The sequence below is a fragment of the Acanthochromis polyacanthus genome, chromosome 18 (genome assembly GCF_021347895.1).
Source record: "Acanthochromis polyacanthus isolate Apoly-LR-REF ecotype Palm Island chromosome 18, KAUST_Apoly_ChrSc, whole genome shotgun sequence".
NCBI lineage: Eukaryota > Metazoa > Chordata > Actinopteri > Pomacentridae > Acanthochromis > Acanthochromis polyacanthus.
The window spans coordinates 31,202,372-31,219,308 of record NC_067130.1 but is presented as its reverse complement, the minus strand read 5'-3'; the positions used below and the strand labels follow the sequence as shown (position 1 = coordinate 31,219,308).

Below are 16,937 nucleotides of genomic sequence, written 5' to 3'. Positions count from 1 at the left end.
GTACAAGGCTTTAGTGCTTTATTCAGTTGTTGTTTTAGGATTATAACGCTACATGAAGGTGCATGGAACAAAGAAACGGCTTTGGAATTTCAAGCCGTCAATGGAAATGGAGACAAAAAAAGACTACTGATCATAAAAATCTCTAATTTTGATAGTCATTATGGCTAGAAATTGGATTAGATAGTCAGTTAAACTTCTTAAGGCAAAAATCAAGAGCTGGAAACGACTAAAGCTAAAGTTATAATAGCTAACATTCCTTATGAAAGAAACAGTAACATATCAAGGTGTTAAACAACATGAAATAACGTATAGATTCCCCTTGGGATTAGTATCTATCTATCTATGGAAATGAAGACAAATAAGGACTACCGATAATAAATATCTCTAATTTCGATGCTCACTGCAGATAGAAACTGCTTAAACCTCTTGCACTGGTCCACAGGATCTTCCAGGAATCTAGGTGATGCCATTTTCCGACAGAACTGATCGATCAGTCAGCTTTGTTTTCAGATTTTTAACATAACCTGCTCTGGAAAAAGGTTAAGTGTGCAGCAAGAAGCAAACAAGCATCATGATCCTGCTTTGTAGCAAGTCAACAGTGGATTTCTGCATACATGTCACATTCCTAAGGATTCACACGGCTCGATAGTATTGATTACCTAGCATACGTTAGCTCATCTAGCTCAAACTGTATTGTAGCAGCAGCTCTGTTGATGCTAACCGATCAGTACAGTGATGCATGCTATTATGAATTCTGTGTGCGTTCATACTAGATCCAGATGAGGAAAACTTCACGGTTGAAAAATAGCACAATTTGAAACAGCCAGACAGCTTTTATTATGAAATCACATTGTTGTTTTTTGCATGTACTGAAAAAAAAACAAATCTATTCTGATGAGGACTGGAGTGGAGGTGAGCAGCTGATCCCAGTGCTGAGTGGGAGAACTGATCTCATTAGCACTGCTGTGGAAAAAAACAATTGCAGTAGAAGAAAGTCTCCCCCATCACTGCTGCACAGCGCTTATTTTCAGATGATTACGGCTGTAATCTTGGAAAAAAGGGACTGTAATCGACCAAACTTCCTCTGCTTAGAAAAAGCCTTATCTTCTTTCCAAAACTCTATCGCAAATCTTTTCCTAAATTATATGTTGTTGTTTTTAATTCTGCTCTCAAATAAATAGCAGATTTAGGCTAAAATCATGAAAGAAATCAACTGTAATCGACCAAACTTCCTTTAGAAATAGACGGTTTCCTCTTGCTTTGTTTAGAAAAAGGCTTAAATTCTTTCTGAAGCACAGTCTGCAGTCTATTCCTACATTATAGGTTACTCTTGTTTATTCTGCTTTAAAATAAATACACAAAGTTTTAGGTATTTCAGCAAACAACCACCTTCAAACTGCTGCTTGATGTGACCCAATATCCCTCAAATAAGAAGCTTTGTTATCATTTTAATGCAGCACTAAACCACAATAGAACAAAATTTTGATGCCACTTCCAAAATAAAATGTGTGCAAAACAAGAAGTCTATAAATACCTTACAAAAAGTACAAACATTCTATAAAAATCCTTTGCAGAATGTCGATAAAAAGACATATAAAATACACAAAACTAAAGATTTTCTAAACAAGTTAGCAGTAAGACATTTTCAACTTTAATAAATATGCAGAAGTGCAAAGTGTAGCTGCATGGAAGGGCAGATGAAAATGAGTGAAAGTGCATATAAGTGCTTTTTTGTTTAATTATAAGTCAAAAATGAGTAGAAACTGTGGCAAATTAGAAATGTTAGACATATTACTGCAGCAGCAGAGCAGAAATGTGTTCCCAAACCCTGCTGTTATCTTGTGGCTTCAGTTTGTAAAGATCCGTTGTACAAACCTGCAGCAGCTTTGTACCAAACGGAGGCTTTACGCTCAGAAACACAACCTGCATATTCATCCTCCTCATCCTCCTCTTCCTCCCCCCCACCCCCGCCATCGGTCGCCGCAGCAACAACGACGACGAGGACTTGTCCCCGGAGCAGAAGATGGAGCGAGAGCGGGAGCGGCGGATGGCCAACAACGCCCGGGAACGCCTGCGCGTCCGCGACATCAACGAGGCGTTCAAGGAGCTGGGGCGGATGGTTCAGCTGCACCTGAAGAGCGACAAACCTCAGACCAAGCTGCTGATCCTGCACCAGGCCGTCGCCGTCATCCTCAGTCTGGAGCAGCAAGTCCGAGGTCAGTCTGGAAACAAAAACCAGAAACCAGCCCACAGAGACGCAGCTTTCATCCGCAGTCATGCAGAAACTGTTGCTACACTGACGTCTTCATGGAGATTATAAATAAAATTTTCAAACATATGAAAAATGAATCTGGAGAGCTCTACTATGCTCTGGAGGATAATTTAGTTCATACAAATCTCATTATAAGTTAATTTGTTTTTTGTTTATTCCACTAAAAATGTCTGAAAATGTCAAAACAAATTGATCAATGATCTTGAACGTCTTTTCCAACACTTTCCATGAAAACACCAAAGCCTACATGAATATATCCTGCTATTTCAGAGGTCTGAAAGTGTCTTATTACTCCAAAATTTATTTTAAAAAACATTACCTTCAAATCTTTCTTTGCCAAACTTCCTTCTGCTGGAAATATGTACTGAAAGATTAAACATGTATTAATCCGCCGCTGAAAATAGTCCCCTCCCCATCTGAGCTTTGTCTCTTTTTTATTTCAATTACAGCGCGCAGCTTTTTACAAGAAGCGACTTGGTTTTGCTCTTTACATGAAGTTTAATGACATTTTTAGAAACAGTTGACAGGGAGAAAACTCTGTAGACACTGAGACAAGTTTAGTTTTCTTTAATATTTCTAAAGTTCCAGTTTTGAGGAAATGATTCCAAAGACATCCAGGCTGACACAGCAAAAGTCTAAGATAAAATTAGGGCTAAATGTGAAAATAGTCCCCTCAAAAATGCTCATGGATGAGATGCATTGTTTTGTTTTGTTTTTAGAAAATGTATTGGTTTTGTTTTTCACATGGGATCTGTTGAGAAGTGTTTTTTCATTGTTTTGTTTTGTTTTGTCAGGCTGAATTTTCAGGATGATTCCCAAAACATGCAGAATGTTAAAAACAAAATGCTTATTTGCACCTTATTTGTGTTTTGTATTTGCATTCTACATGTAGAAATACTGACTCTAAAGTCCACTGTGACTTTGACTGAGGCGGTTAAATCTTATCGGTTGTCCCTGTAGTGACCCAGCAGCTCCAGTAGAGGGCAGCAGTAGAACCTGTTGATTCCTCCAGGTGGAAGTTTCTGACTCTATGACTTCACTGCAGATGTAGAGATTCAGCAGAAAGAAAACCAACCCAGTGAGACGCAGAGATACGTACAACTGGGATTATTAAACATCTCTTCCTCCTTCCAGAGCGAAACCTGAACCCGAAGGCGGCCTGCCTGAAGCGCCGCGAGGAGGAGAAGGTCACTGTGACGTCGGACGGGACTCCCCTCTCGCTGGCCGCCGCCCACCACGCTGCCGCCGCCATGGGTGACGGGCCGAACCCCATGGGACAAATGTAAAGCGCAGCAACATCTCCTCCCCCCTGAATGGTCAGAAGATTTCACTTATAAACTAATCTGCTGTTGTACCTTTAATTTAAAGAACCAGTGATTCAAAACAACCAGCCCAGAAACCCCTGAAGAATCTCATGACAAATCACTAAAAAAATGCAGTAGACATGGTTATTATTTATGCTTCGGCTTCCAGTGAACAAACTGGAGAAAGACGCTCCTGATTTCAGGATCGAAACGTTTTTAATTGTCCTTCTGCTGTCTGATATTCACACACGTGTCGAATTTGTACATTTTAACCATTTGAAATGGCAAAACAACTGGACCGTTTGAAATCCCAATGAGTTTATGGGACAAACCAACAAAGAAGATCAGATTTATTGGGATCAGTGCTCAAAACTGGTGGAGATTACTGCTTAGTGCATGGAGTTTCAAAATAAAAGCATGGATGAATGTATAAGTGTTATATTATTACAATATTGCTCCCTTTTTTAAAATCAGTTTGTTTTATTTAGTTAGTAGAACTTGGAATTACTAACAAAAACTCCTCACTGGCCTTAACAGATATGTAACATAGAGTATAGAGTTTGCATATTGAAGAAAAATGGGCATTAGGTTGGTTTTCCTGAAACAGAATCAGAAAAGCATTGTCAGGATGAAGTAAATACATCAGTTTGAAATAAATGTGTTCGTTAGTAACCATTCTGAGCTTCACTCATGAAAATTACGCCCATTTTTTACATTTTCTTGCTTTTTTCGAGACGAAATTCTTGTTGTTTACCTCGTTAGCATGTATCAGTGGTATTTTCATATGCTAGAAGACGCATCATGAGCAAATAGCAGAGGATTTCCACCTTAAGACTGCAATGTCACAACGACACTTCAGATTTTCAGGATTTAGTACATGACAAACATCCAGAACTGATCCTGTCAGCTTGCAGAATGAGACTTTCTGTGCCATTATTTTTCTAATCAGGTTAAAAATACGGACTTTCAAGACAATGAAAAGAGCTTTTAGGGGTTCAATAGGGATTTAAATCACTATAAATCAAATCTTCCAGTTGTTTTGTCATTTCTACTATCACCTCATTCCAGGGATAAAAGGTTAAAACGTACACAGACAGTATTTCAGTAAAATTTCACCTATTTTTTGTTTCCTGCCAGTTAACATCTGGCAGGTCTGACGATGTTTAAGTTGGCTGAAGCCTGACTTCGTTTCTGTCTGGTCTGGGTACATTTTAACAACAGATTGGCCGTAAGTGTGATTTTTAACGTGTGACTGTACAGTTTCGTAGTGAATTTGTGTCCTTCCTGCTCTCCTCGTGTTTGTGTTTGCATGCTGAGTCGTGGCTGCAGCTCCGATGTGTTGTCCACTTTGTTTTCTGTGGTTGTGTTCGACTCGAGGTACCAAAAGGCTTTGATAAGAACCAAGCGTGACCTGAGACAAAACCCACACTGAGTTTCTTATCGGCAAAAAACATAACAGTGGAGGAAATTCAGTCACATTGCTTTACTGTATTTTTTTTTTCAATAACCCCTAAAGGGAGAAGAATCAACAGCACCAAAATATTTTGTGTTTTAACCATGTGTGTAGTGAATGTCGTACAGATTCTTGCATGATTTTACCCAAAAATACACGAAAAATCCTTCTTTTTTTTACATCCTTCATCCTCATTTTCCAAATTATGCATCAGTGCATTCAATTCATTTTCATTTCTCCAAGCAGCCACTAGTTTGAGTTTGTTTCTATGTAAAACTTTCAATTCTTTGCAGACGACGTTATGTTTTATCCCGTTGGTGCTTTCATTATTGAAGGATAGCTTGCTCAGAAAAGCATCCACGGGACTCCATTTTAGCTGCCGTTTGTAATTTTATAGATTATTTTGGTGGCAACTAATGTAACTGATTCCCCAAGTGATTTTTTTTTTAGATTACTTGGGAAAAGCCCTACTTGACAGAATGCCATAATATGTGGAGTGAGGAAGATAAATCCAAGATATCTGGTGATTTTTGGTCTTTCTTTGGTGCATCTGCACAGAATTCCCATTTGTGCAAAAAGTCATCCATCCACCCATTAGCTAGAGAAGTTTTTTCCTAGCTGAGACTTTGGGCAGGTTAACAGTCCATTACAGAGCTCACTTATGCAAGATAGAACCCAAATTTACATGTAAATTTAGCCTCAGTTGTATTTTATTGGTTCTGCCAAAACTTTTTTTTTGTTCTTGCTGTAAGGGGAGTATTTTCCTTTCCATTTTTGCCAAGTGCTGCTAAACTGGATTCCATAGGAAACTCTGGTTTTGTTGGGTTCCTGTCTATGCGTTATCTCCCACTTGCTACGTAAATTGGAGCTAGATAAATAAAACAGAATTGAAAGTAAACTTCTTCTTTTCCACAAGTATTTCCCTCCTAATCCCTCCTTCCGATGTTTTCCCCTCTCTCCTGTCCAGGTCCAAGGTGCCAGAGTTCATCAAGATGATGAGTGACCACTTCCTCTGATGCCGTTTCCATGACAACCTGGCAATCGATCAACTCCGACGTCGCTTCAGCCCGACCAATCAGTATCTCTGGAACTTCGGCCTGACCAATCAGATCAGCCTCTCTCTCTCCCCTCTCGTCTGTTCGTCTCGGATCCTCCTCTTTGCCATCGTCTCCTTTTTCCCGTCGAGAAACACGAACTGCAAAGTCGCATCGGTCGCTTTCGTCACTTTGCATCTCCAGCTGAAGTGAACTGGACGCTTCTTTGTGGAGATGCTAAAAACGGCCGCCGCGACATCGCTGCTACGAGGTGTGGTGGCTTTTGGCACAAAGTGACAGCAAATGGACAAAAAAGTGTTTGGAATCGCATCATCCAAGAAATTCTTCTTCTTGTACTACATGTTTTATCAGCATTCCCAGTTTTAAAGAACAAAAGGGTTCTATATAAATATATATAGTATATATATATATATAGATATATGAGAAAAAATGACAAAAAAACTTGTCTAAAAAGTGCAACTGGACACGGGCAGCGAGGAAGGGAAGGGATTGGGGAGGGATGTTCGGAATGGAACAAAACATATCACAAAGTGTTTAAAGAGATTTTTTTTTCTAAAAAAAACAAACAAAAAAGCAACATCACGCAGCTGTTGTTGTTGAACGCAGCTTCAGTGCGTCTCTGACTGAATGGCAATCTAACGCCACACTGTGGATGAAGCTGTGCCTGATCTCCTCTTGGATGCAAACCAGTCAGATAGATACACACGGAGAATGCAACGAAACTAAAAAACATAAGCAAATCTCCAGAAAGACTGCACATTTAGACATCCCACTCACACACATTTTCAAGTTTAAATTGGAGTGAAAGCGAGATTCATAAGCAGAATCTGCCTGAGAGTAAAAACAAATGCTTGACTATCATAGATGTCCAGAACGAAGTAGGGCTAAACGGGAAAGGGAAACTTGTTCTTTCCATCTTAATGCATTCCCTCCTAAAGTGCAAATTGGATCCTTGGATCGTGCAATTGGAACATTAATGTTTCTTGCCAGTAGCCACCTTGACATTTTTGTACAAATCTTAGTGGTGTGAACGCAAATTAGACAAAAAGCCTGGACATTCGTACCCAACTGGCCCGTGTGTATCTACTGGTAGGAAGAAAGTACTTTGAGAATCAATCATTGAATCAATTAATCATTCAATCAGCGAGTGACTCCAGAGGGACTGGGGTGTTTTAATTATCAACTAATTACAATAGAAGGACGGGAAGGAAGAATGACGCAATGATTAAAAAGTGTACTTCTTAACGCGGAAGGAAGAGAAGGCTTCTAACATCTAGTTGTCAGCGGGTTTGTGGTGCAGAAAGAGCTCTTAGCGAACATCCTGAATCAGAGACCTTTGTCGGATGTTCAATAGCGAGGGCAGTTTGGACTCAAAATGGAAGGATTTGCCGGGCAGATGGTTGAGAGGATGGACAGATGACAGAAATCGACTGACAAGTGGATTAGAGGACTGAAGTGAATTCTTTTTCCATGTTTAGCACATTCCCTGAATCGTGATTGGGTGTTCCCGATGTCCAGAATGCCTCTTGGGGGAGTCATATGGGATTGAATCTGGGCATAATCACAAGGAACCGGAGCTCGAGGGACAGAATCCAGAGGTCTAGACAAAGACGACACTATGGGGGAAGCAAGGGAACAATCATCAGGGCAAGAGGTTTATCATTGTCTTCTGGGGGGCAAGAAATAGTCGTCAAAGCATTCCTGTGTTGGATTCATTAGATTCCCACATTTCCTGGTTTGGTATCTGGCTGATGAGAACCCTAAGCCTCTAACTCCAAACTCAGACCTCCCTCCATCCCACCATCACTGGGGAAGGGGGTTTCCGATTGACACTACTTGCTGTCTTGGAATAAGACCTTGTTGTTGTTGAGGTGTCTGTTGCTAGAACTGTTAGCGCCTTCTTATCTGACATAATTTCCAGCAGATTTTGCTCTTTCAGTGCAGTGCAGGCCACTCAAAAGTAATCAGGAATCTTTAGAGTTCCCAGTGGTGTTCTTGTTAGAGAGGGGGACCATCTGGACTGATTGGACCAAGGTAAACACACACCAGTAGTGAACAGGAGTGTTAGCCAGAAGTTGTTTCACATGCCACCATTGTTTTAGTGTTGGGTTGTAATACTCCCAGCTAGCTAAATGAGTCAGATTACCAGTTGAATGAAAGCACAGCTGCTGCTTCTGTACCAGAGGACCAAATATGAGCAGATCCAAGCTGCCTGAATGAGCGAAGTGTTGTTTTTTCCGGTTCCCTTGAACCAAACTAAGACATCCAGCAATCCAACATATCTGATATAGGTTTCTTACAGGTCCACTGTACTTGTAAATTCCAAATATTTGTCAAAAATTAATGCATTTACATCATAGACTGTATGTAAAAGATGGATGTAGCGACAATGCGGTCACCCTTTGGGTTATGGAGTACAATTCTGAGGACTCAAATTTGGAGTATGCCTACCGCCATCTTGGTCTTTTGAAACTAGACATAAGTGATAGGTGGATCCAACTGAGAACCCAAAGAAACAGTGCACGATGCACCCCACCTTAAAAAATACTCTACTTTATCATCAATTATAGTCAGAATACAACAGTTATTTACTGAACATGCTCTAAAAGTCTTGAAGCTAGCGACTGAAACCATAAAGTCATTAGGAAAATGTTTATCGAGGTGACAAATCAAGTAGAAGTGGGGTTATTTTCTCATAGATTTCTGTACAATTGGACTTCTTTTTTGCAACCAAATGAGTTGCCTCCTGCTGGCTGTTAGAAAGACTGCAGGTTTAAGGCACTGCCATGATGGCTTTACCTTACAGAACCTGAGGCTACATCCATGTTTTATAGACGGTCAATGATTTCAATCAATTGTAACCCAGTCAGTAGTTCACAACCAGTTGAGAAACCCAACCAACGAAAATTCTGCGTCACTTTACCATTTCAAAGTGTCCTACCGGGGTTTTTGGGTAGCTGTTTGATAATCATTGACACTGATTTGGAGGTAAGATGATCGGATAACTGACAAAAGAGACAAATTAGGATGAACACTTAAGTAATCAAGAACAGTAGGAACATCTGTAAGAGCACTGGTTTCCTGGTGTCAGTCTGGAAGTCCCCCGTTCAGCCCAGGTTGAAGCCCAGTTTAATCCCCAGTCCCAGTGCTCTGCTGACCCTCGCCTTACGAGCCCAGCCCCTCTCCCCAGTCTCTCACCCCACCTGAGCGGTCCCACAGATGCAATTTGAACATTCACACTTCTACCAATGTGCCTTTTTAGAGTTCATATCATTCGAGTTGCCAGAGGAGGACATTTACCTGGTCTTTTAATAGGATGCAAGCTTAGGGAAACCTGTTCTTAGTCGTTAGGTTCTATGCAGTCAGGTTTTTTACCAGACCTGGGAATTTAAAAAAAGCTAAAAAGGAAAAAAAAGTATTTTTTGGATAAAAAACTAAACTGTATTTAATGTACTGTACGCTTATATGTAAGTAGACAGCGTGTTCTGGCTTCGAGCCAATGGGACAGACGCTTGATTTAGCAAAACTAGCCCCCGTCCCAGTCCTCCAGAACCCCCCCAGACCCACTTTCCTGATCCAAGCCCCGATCCTGTTTCCATGGTGAACAACGCGTCTCTTCTTGTATTATAGCTTATCAGCTTTTTATCAATATTTGATCGGCTTGTCCGTAAGCCAATGTAGTCTTCAGTACAAAGTGTGTGGTCGTATGTTGTAAAATGAATTTTCTTTTTTTTCTTCGTTCTTCTCTCTCCTCCTCCTTCTCTTTCTCTCTCTTTCTCGCTCTCTTTTATAAGAAAAATCTTTTCTCTTATTACTTTTTTTGTCTGTTCTGGTTTACATGTCTATTACAGAAAAATGTACAAAAAAGGAAAAAAAAAAACAAAATGATGACAAAACATTTAAAAAAAAAAAACACGACACAATTTGCTATCCGGCAGCATTGTTCTCTGTCGGCGGTCATTTTTGACGCGGTTTAAAAATCCTACCCAATCAACAGGAAAGGCACGGAAACTGGAAAAGAATTTATTTGAATAAATCAATCTATATATAAATGTACAAAAAAGTATATACAGTATATAACGAGGGTGCCGTTTTCTGTTATTTTTTTATTTTTCGTTGCAACGGAGCGTTTGCTCGGGGAAGGAGGAGTTATTTTCTCAAAGACTGAACTGGCAGAAGTTGGCGAGGCCCCTCAGTGTTATGAAATTTTCCGACTGAACTTCGTTGTATTCTCTGTTGTTGCCATGACAACGCCCTTCCGACTAGTACGGCACCCTGCGCAGGACAAAAAAATGGGACCGGAGTTCCATCAGCTCCATTCACTGCTATCTATCCAAGGCAACAACAACAACACAGACGTTTGTAAATTGTATGCAACAAAATGGCAAACTTTACCATTATTTTGAAATTGTGTATGTAAAAGTTATATTTTTACATGTAGACTGTTGTTATTTTGTGTTTTAGAAATATGTTGTATCGGTTTTTTTGTTAAAAGATGAAAAAGTAAAAATTCAGTGTGTGTTGAAAAATGTGTCACATTGAAAATGTAGTGAGGTCAAAAAGTTCAGAAATCATTTTTGTTTTGTTTTTGTTTTATTATTATTTTTTTCAATATTCTGTTTATATCTGTGGGGGACATGTTTGAGGGGTTCGAGGGAGGAATCGGAAATCATAAAAAATATATGATATTTGTTTAAATTCTCCATGCCTCATGACATTACCATTTTTAATTGTATTTTTTGCAGAGATATGTGTAAATAGTCATCAGCCATTTTTTTTCTGTGGGTTTCTTTTTTCTTTTCTGTGGGGTGAAGATTTGCCAATGAGAGACGATGATCACAACAATGTTTTTGAGTTTTTGGTGAGGTTGTATTCGTCCGGTTACAGTAGCCAGGTGCCAACTTTTTCGTTTTGATCGGTGGTGCTCAAGTACTGTTCGTGGTTTCGGTTGCCGACCCTCTGAAGTGTAAGTCAAAGTGTTGTCTTCGCTCGCACCAAGCATCACTCGTATCAGAGCCGACGGGAGCCACTTGTTTTTAGGAAGTTACTTTGATTTTCCAAAAAAGAAAACACTGAAAAGAATGAAAATTTGTTGAAAAATTGACAAAATCGCAACTGAGGTACCCAAAGAGTGTTCGCAATCGACTTTGGCGCCCCCTGGTGGCCATTTGCCGGCTCTGACTCCTGTGCATTTTATTTTTCTTTGAGATTGTAAATGTTGATGTGAATGTTACAATGAAAGACCCTCAGCACCTGATTCAAGAATAATATATGGAAAATTTTTGAAAAACAGATTTGGAGAAAGTCGCTAATATAAAGAAGCAGGTCGTCAGCAAACAATCTCTTCAGCTATTTCCCCAAAAAGAAATCCGATCGCGTGCAAGGCAGTTTCAGTCGTTTGTTATTGTTTTTTGTTTTTTTTAGTGTTTGCCATTAAAATTGAGCTTTTTTTTTTTGGTCAAAAGGAAAAAAGCTGCTTTGACTCGGACCTAGGTTAAACACTAGGATTGAATCTGTCAGTGTAAGTGCTAAATGTATTTTTTAAGTAATGTTTTGTTTTTCTTCGCGATGCTTCATTTCATATTTTCTCTTTGTTGTATAATCAAGTCATCTCCCGAATTACGGTATCTTCATTTTTATGTTACCCCTGGTGTTTCTATTAGCCAAAATGTTAACTTTTTCTTTTTCCTCCTTGTTGTACATACACACCTCATTTCTCTTTTTCAGTGACTGTGCCATGAGCTTTGTAATCTGTTACTCTGTACCAGTTTTACTGCAATAATGAGTTGAATTCAAAATGGCCACTCCTGTCCTTTGTTTTCCCAATGATTTTAGAAATATTTTTCTTGCAGCAATTCTTTCTTACAACTTAGATCAACATTCAGATGCACTGCAGAATAGAGAAGCACTAGCCAACATCAGTAGCACAACCAAGCTGAAATTTGGTACATTTATACACACTAAATATCATTTGTAGGGTTTTTTTCTGCTAGGAATTTTAAAAAACAAAACATTTTCTAAACAGCACTTGTTCTGCAGAAAAAATGCCTCAGTTCCTGTGAAAGAAAATAACAAGTGAACAGTGAAAGAACCCTTTTTTTAGGTCTTAATGCTCTACATATCAGAAAGTTTAGCTCGTGCAAATCTCCACTGCCAGAAAAAAGACAATATTTAAAAATTCCTGTTGATATTTAGAGTCATTTATTAAAACATATTTCTCTTAATGCATCTCTATTGTAACAGTTTCATAAATCACAATGTACATTTCTTTAGCCTTGAGGCCTTTGCCAACTTAAATAAAAGTATTTTAGAAGGTTTATTGTGTTAAAAATGCGTTTTCAAATGCATAGAAATTCAGTTAAGTTTGGCTTTTTAGTTATTCACAGATTTTTCAGCATTTAAAAAGGAAGGCATAGGAGCGTATGACCAATAAAAGATAGAATAAAACTTGCCGCCAAGAGATTTTTTTTTTTATTTCTAAGACAATCTGTTTTACGAAGGAGTATTTGAAGTTCCAGCTGGTAATATTAGCTGTTCACTACTAGTACGAGTAAATCAGTCAGAATTTGAGTACATTCCAGGTTATTAGTCATCGCGTGCCGTCTGATTATTCCCAGCATACATTCTCCCACTCAGTTGGATGGAGTATTGATAAGTTTCATCTCTTTGCATCCACTGCAGTGTTTAGCAGGTTTGCCGTAATTATTGTATTTCAAGAATAAGTTAGCACTTTGCACGACATAAAATCAAAAATACCGAAAGCCCCTAAAATGTACGATCATTTCAACATGCCGTAGTGTCACAGTCAAAGAGGATTTGTGGAGTTGCAATCTTTGAGTTTTTTCACCCAAACAACTACCAAGATCCCATTTACCGACTTACACTCCAGGATGTATAGTGTGTCCTGCAGCCTGGATAACTTCTGACTATTGCAGTTTTTACACGACAGATGTACCATTAACCACAGTGTAGAAGTTAAAAGACGTTAGCAGTTCATATGAAGCCACATCTTTGGCATTGAGGTGTGAAATAGGGCTGAATAGGTCTTCAAAATTGAACTAAAATCGAGTTCAAACATTGCAAAGGCTCTGGTTTGGGATAGAAGTTGTGCCGTGCTTTTAAGTCAAGGTTTTTGTTGCAGTGCTTTCACAAATTCCCTCTCGTGTGAAAGTTGACTTTTCGATAGTATCTCATGTGTCAAAGCTCCATCTCACGTTTTAAACCTCTTCCACAAACTGGACATTAAAAAATTGACCATAAATCATCGTCATAATCACAAAATATGACAGAAAAAGTTCATAATTTCCCCCAGATCATTTAGCTCTAGATTTTAATACACAAAATTAAACCTAGAAATACGATAATTATGGAGGTTTTTGCACAAATAATTGGTTTGTAGCATTTGGAAGTACAGAGATAGACCCAGGATGCAATTAGCCTAGCTTAGCACAAAGCCTGGAAGTAGATGGGCCTTTTAGCTTAGCTCCATCACAGCTTAATAACACACTTTACAGTCATTCCAAAGCTAGCTGCTGTATGTAGTTAGCTGGAAATCTGGATCCATCCACTGCTATCTGCTGCTAAAACTGCAACAACTCATTAAGTTTTTGGTTTCTACATCTGCTCAATAGAGATAATGTCACCTGTAGTTGAGTTTCAGCGACGCAAACTTCCTGTTGTAGTTGGGCATTGGAGGTAGAGACATTATGGCCATATGCAGTAGGTACCACCAGATCTATGCTGGAAAAATGTCTATTTGGGATTTGGGTGATATTTATGAGGTACATTGAGGGTTTAGATACCATCTGAGAACTTAGACTTTATATTTCCATTTTGTTTTGCAGTCAGAAAGGAGTAAAGCTTCATTAACTCTTCCTGGTTCTTGTCCTCATTACCACTTTAGACATAGCTAAAATCACTTAAATTAAACTTTAAATGACTAAATTACTAATTAATGCTCTGAATAATGGCGGTAAACCATCTTACTTTAGATTTTTACCTGATATTTTGTTTTAATTTCAGCAGGCTGTACCATCTCGTCACCGGATGACAATGTCTACATTCCTTATCCAACCTGTTAAGCTCTGATTGTTTGTCCAATCACATGAAACAAACTTATTTTAAAGACTGAACTGAACAAAGGGGAGATTTTGGTGATGATTTAGATGTTTGGGACCAAGTATAATTCAGTATTTAGAGGAAAGTATTGGTTTTGGAGCACATATTACAAATAGAACGGAGCTATTCATTAGAAGATTAGAGAATCAAAGTATGCTGGGCTGAGTAGGTTCCAATGACAATATAAATGAGCACAAACAAAGAATCAAACCCTGCTTTTTTTTAGTATTATAATCACTGCATACAGCTGATGAACTGTGGCCTTTTCCTTCCTGTTCCTTGTGATGCAATTTAATGAAGAGGCAAACAAGAAAAATTACATTTATAGATGTAAAATTACCCCTTTTGTGTTTTTCACTAAAGCAGACTTCAAACAGAAGCTAAATATGAACTCAGCTAATCAGAATTTCTAATATATTTAGCAAATTTATTGAAAGGCCGATCCTTTTTTTTGGGTATTTGATAAAGGTTTATTTGAACCACTGAATACCACACTTCCATTGTGGGACATCCCATCCTGGCAGATAACAGACGATTAAAGAAAATATCCCAAAAAGTTTTTTTTTTTTTTTAAATAACAGCGTTTATACAGTTTTCTTTCCAGTGAGTGGCTGAGTGCCTGCAATCTTTATTTCACTGCTTTTTCTTTTCTGCTCGTCTGTCCTCAGTCTTTTCTGGCTATCGCCGTATTCTTTTATTATTCCGTTTGTTGTTTCTGTTCTTCTGACTACATGTCGTTTTTTATGCCAGAGGAGTGCAGATTTTGGGGAACAGGTTTTCTGTGCTGAGGGTTTTATTCTTCCTCGTACCAGCCCAACAGTCCGGCCGTTCGCTGCCTGTTGGTTCTCATCTTGTAGTGATTCAATGAGGTTCATGTTCATGACCGTTCTGTAGCAATAAATGTGCCATTTTTATAACGCAGTGCTTTGGATGCCTCGTTCTTTTTCCTCTTCATGACATGAAGGGCAAAACACATGCAGTGGGTAAATGTTAAAGAAAGAAAATACAGTTTTAAACAACAGCTTCCATCCACCTGTGAAGACCGCATGTATCATCGTAGTGCTGAGTTTCCAATGACTGCTTTAAAGCTTCATTTTCTTTGATAGAATCATTGAAACTCATGAATCTTTCTCAAAAAAACAATCATGGATTTTGGTTCCTGTATAAAGTCCTTAAAGTCTTCTTGAAATGTGACTAAATCTGCTGGATCAAAAACATACATACACCAAAGTCAACATTTGATTAAACATCCCGTCCATCCATAAGCTTCTGGTTTATTTTTGATCCACTTCTGGACAGAATTGGTTCAGTTCAACTAAATTTGTCATCTTTCTGACTCAGACTTGTTTCTTCAGGTTCTTGATGGTTTAAGTCAGGACTTTGGGGAGACCAGTCTAAAACCTTCATTCCAGCCTGATGGAACCATTTCTTTACCACGTCTGATGTGTGTTTGGACTCATTGTCTTGTTGAAACATCCAACTGTGTCCAAGATCAACCTTCTGCTGATGGTTTTAGGTTTTCCTGAAGGATGTGGAGGTAATCCTCCTTCTTCATTATTCCATGTACTTTGTGTATAGCTCCAGTTCCACAGAGCATGATACTGCCACCACCATGCTTGATGGTAGGTTTGGTGTTCCTGGGGTTAAAAAAAGAATCTAAAACGTGCCCAAGACAGTCTGAAACCAGTCCTAAAAAAGCGAACAACCAGTGCAAAATCAGGACAAAAACCAGACCTAAACTACTCTTTAAAAAAGTCCAAGACCCTCCCGAGACAGTGTGAAACCAGTCTTCAGCCACTAGACTAAGACCAAACATAAACCAGTTCCAAGAAAGCAAGAAAGAAAGCTTTTGTTCACAACTGTGCACTTGTTTGCTTTCTTTCTCACAATGACCTCATGAAACTCAGGTTAACTTTGAAAAGCTTTGCCATAAAACATCACTTTAGGTCCTCTTCCTTTGTGGACAGCCTCTCTCTGAACCGTGACTCTTGTTGGCATATTAGTAATGAGACCCTTTTTACCTTTTGATGTCCTTTTAGCCTCATTGAACTTCACTTAACCATTTCATAACTTCCTCTACAAAGCACACATTGTTGGAATGCTAGCAAAAGAACAACAAGGAGGACTTTTGTTGCTTGAGTTTATCCAGAAAACAGCTCTTCTCCCCACCCAGGGTGGTACAGTCAGGGAGGAGACGCTACCTTAAAGGCTAAAACCAGTGAACAAAAAGTCTTGATGCAGAGTTAATGCCATAGATTAGAGAAATACCTAGAACACGACTGTCTGCTGATCTGCATGATGGACTGTAGTATGTGTTATGTCTGGTTATTTTTAGCTGTTATTGAGTTAATCCTCCCACCTAGAGATGGATAAACACGACTTAAACATACATACCACTGGAACTCATAAACCACATACAGTGCATTAATTAGTGAGCTCTAGGGCGGTTGCTTCTACCTGCTTTCAGTTTTTATGCTAAGCTAGGCTAATTCCTGCATGTAGAGCTCACGATATAGCAATTTAAGTGGATAAAGTTTAAAAATAACATCTGTCAGAACGTCTGGGCGGCATATGTTGTGTCTGCACAGGTTCTCTATAGGCGCTTGCCGTTCAAACATGCAAACTGAAAATGTGTATGTAGAATATGGTAGAAATTACCTGAAGCATTTGGAATAGCATAAAAGCTGCATATTTGTAACAACTTCAAGGGGTATGATCATTCTGGACATGGTATA

The 16,937-nt window shown here is 38.9% G+C and overlaps 1 protein-coding gene across 9 annotated transcripts in view; it reads left to right on the top strand.

Annotated features, from left to right (window-relative positions):
• Positions 1 to 15,123, top strand: part of LOC110958083 (transcription factor 4-like) — a 313,148-nt gene extending 298,025 nt beyond the window's left edge. For 7 of the 9 annotated variants that reach the window (XM_051938852.1, XM_051938848.1, XM_051938847.1 and 4 more), the window contains 3 exons: positions 1,987 to 2,216; positions 3,407 to 3,554; positions 5,997 to 15,123. In XM_051938852.1, the coding sequence (XP_051794812.1) occupies positions 1,987 to 2,216; positions 3,407 to 3,554; positions 5,997 to 6,045 (427 nt within the window). In that variant the 3' untranslated portion in view covers positions 6,046 to 15,123. Of the gene's footprint in view, positions 1 to 1,986; positions 2,217 to 3,406; positions 3,589 to 5,996 lie in introns of all 9 variants that reach the window. The other 2 variants (XM_051938849.1, XM_051938851.1) reach the window with 1 other exon arrangement.
• Positions 15,124 to 16,937: the final 1,814 nt, after the last annotated feature.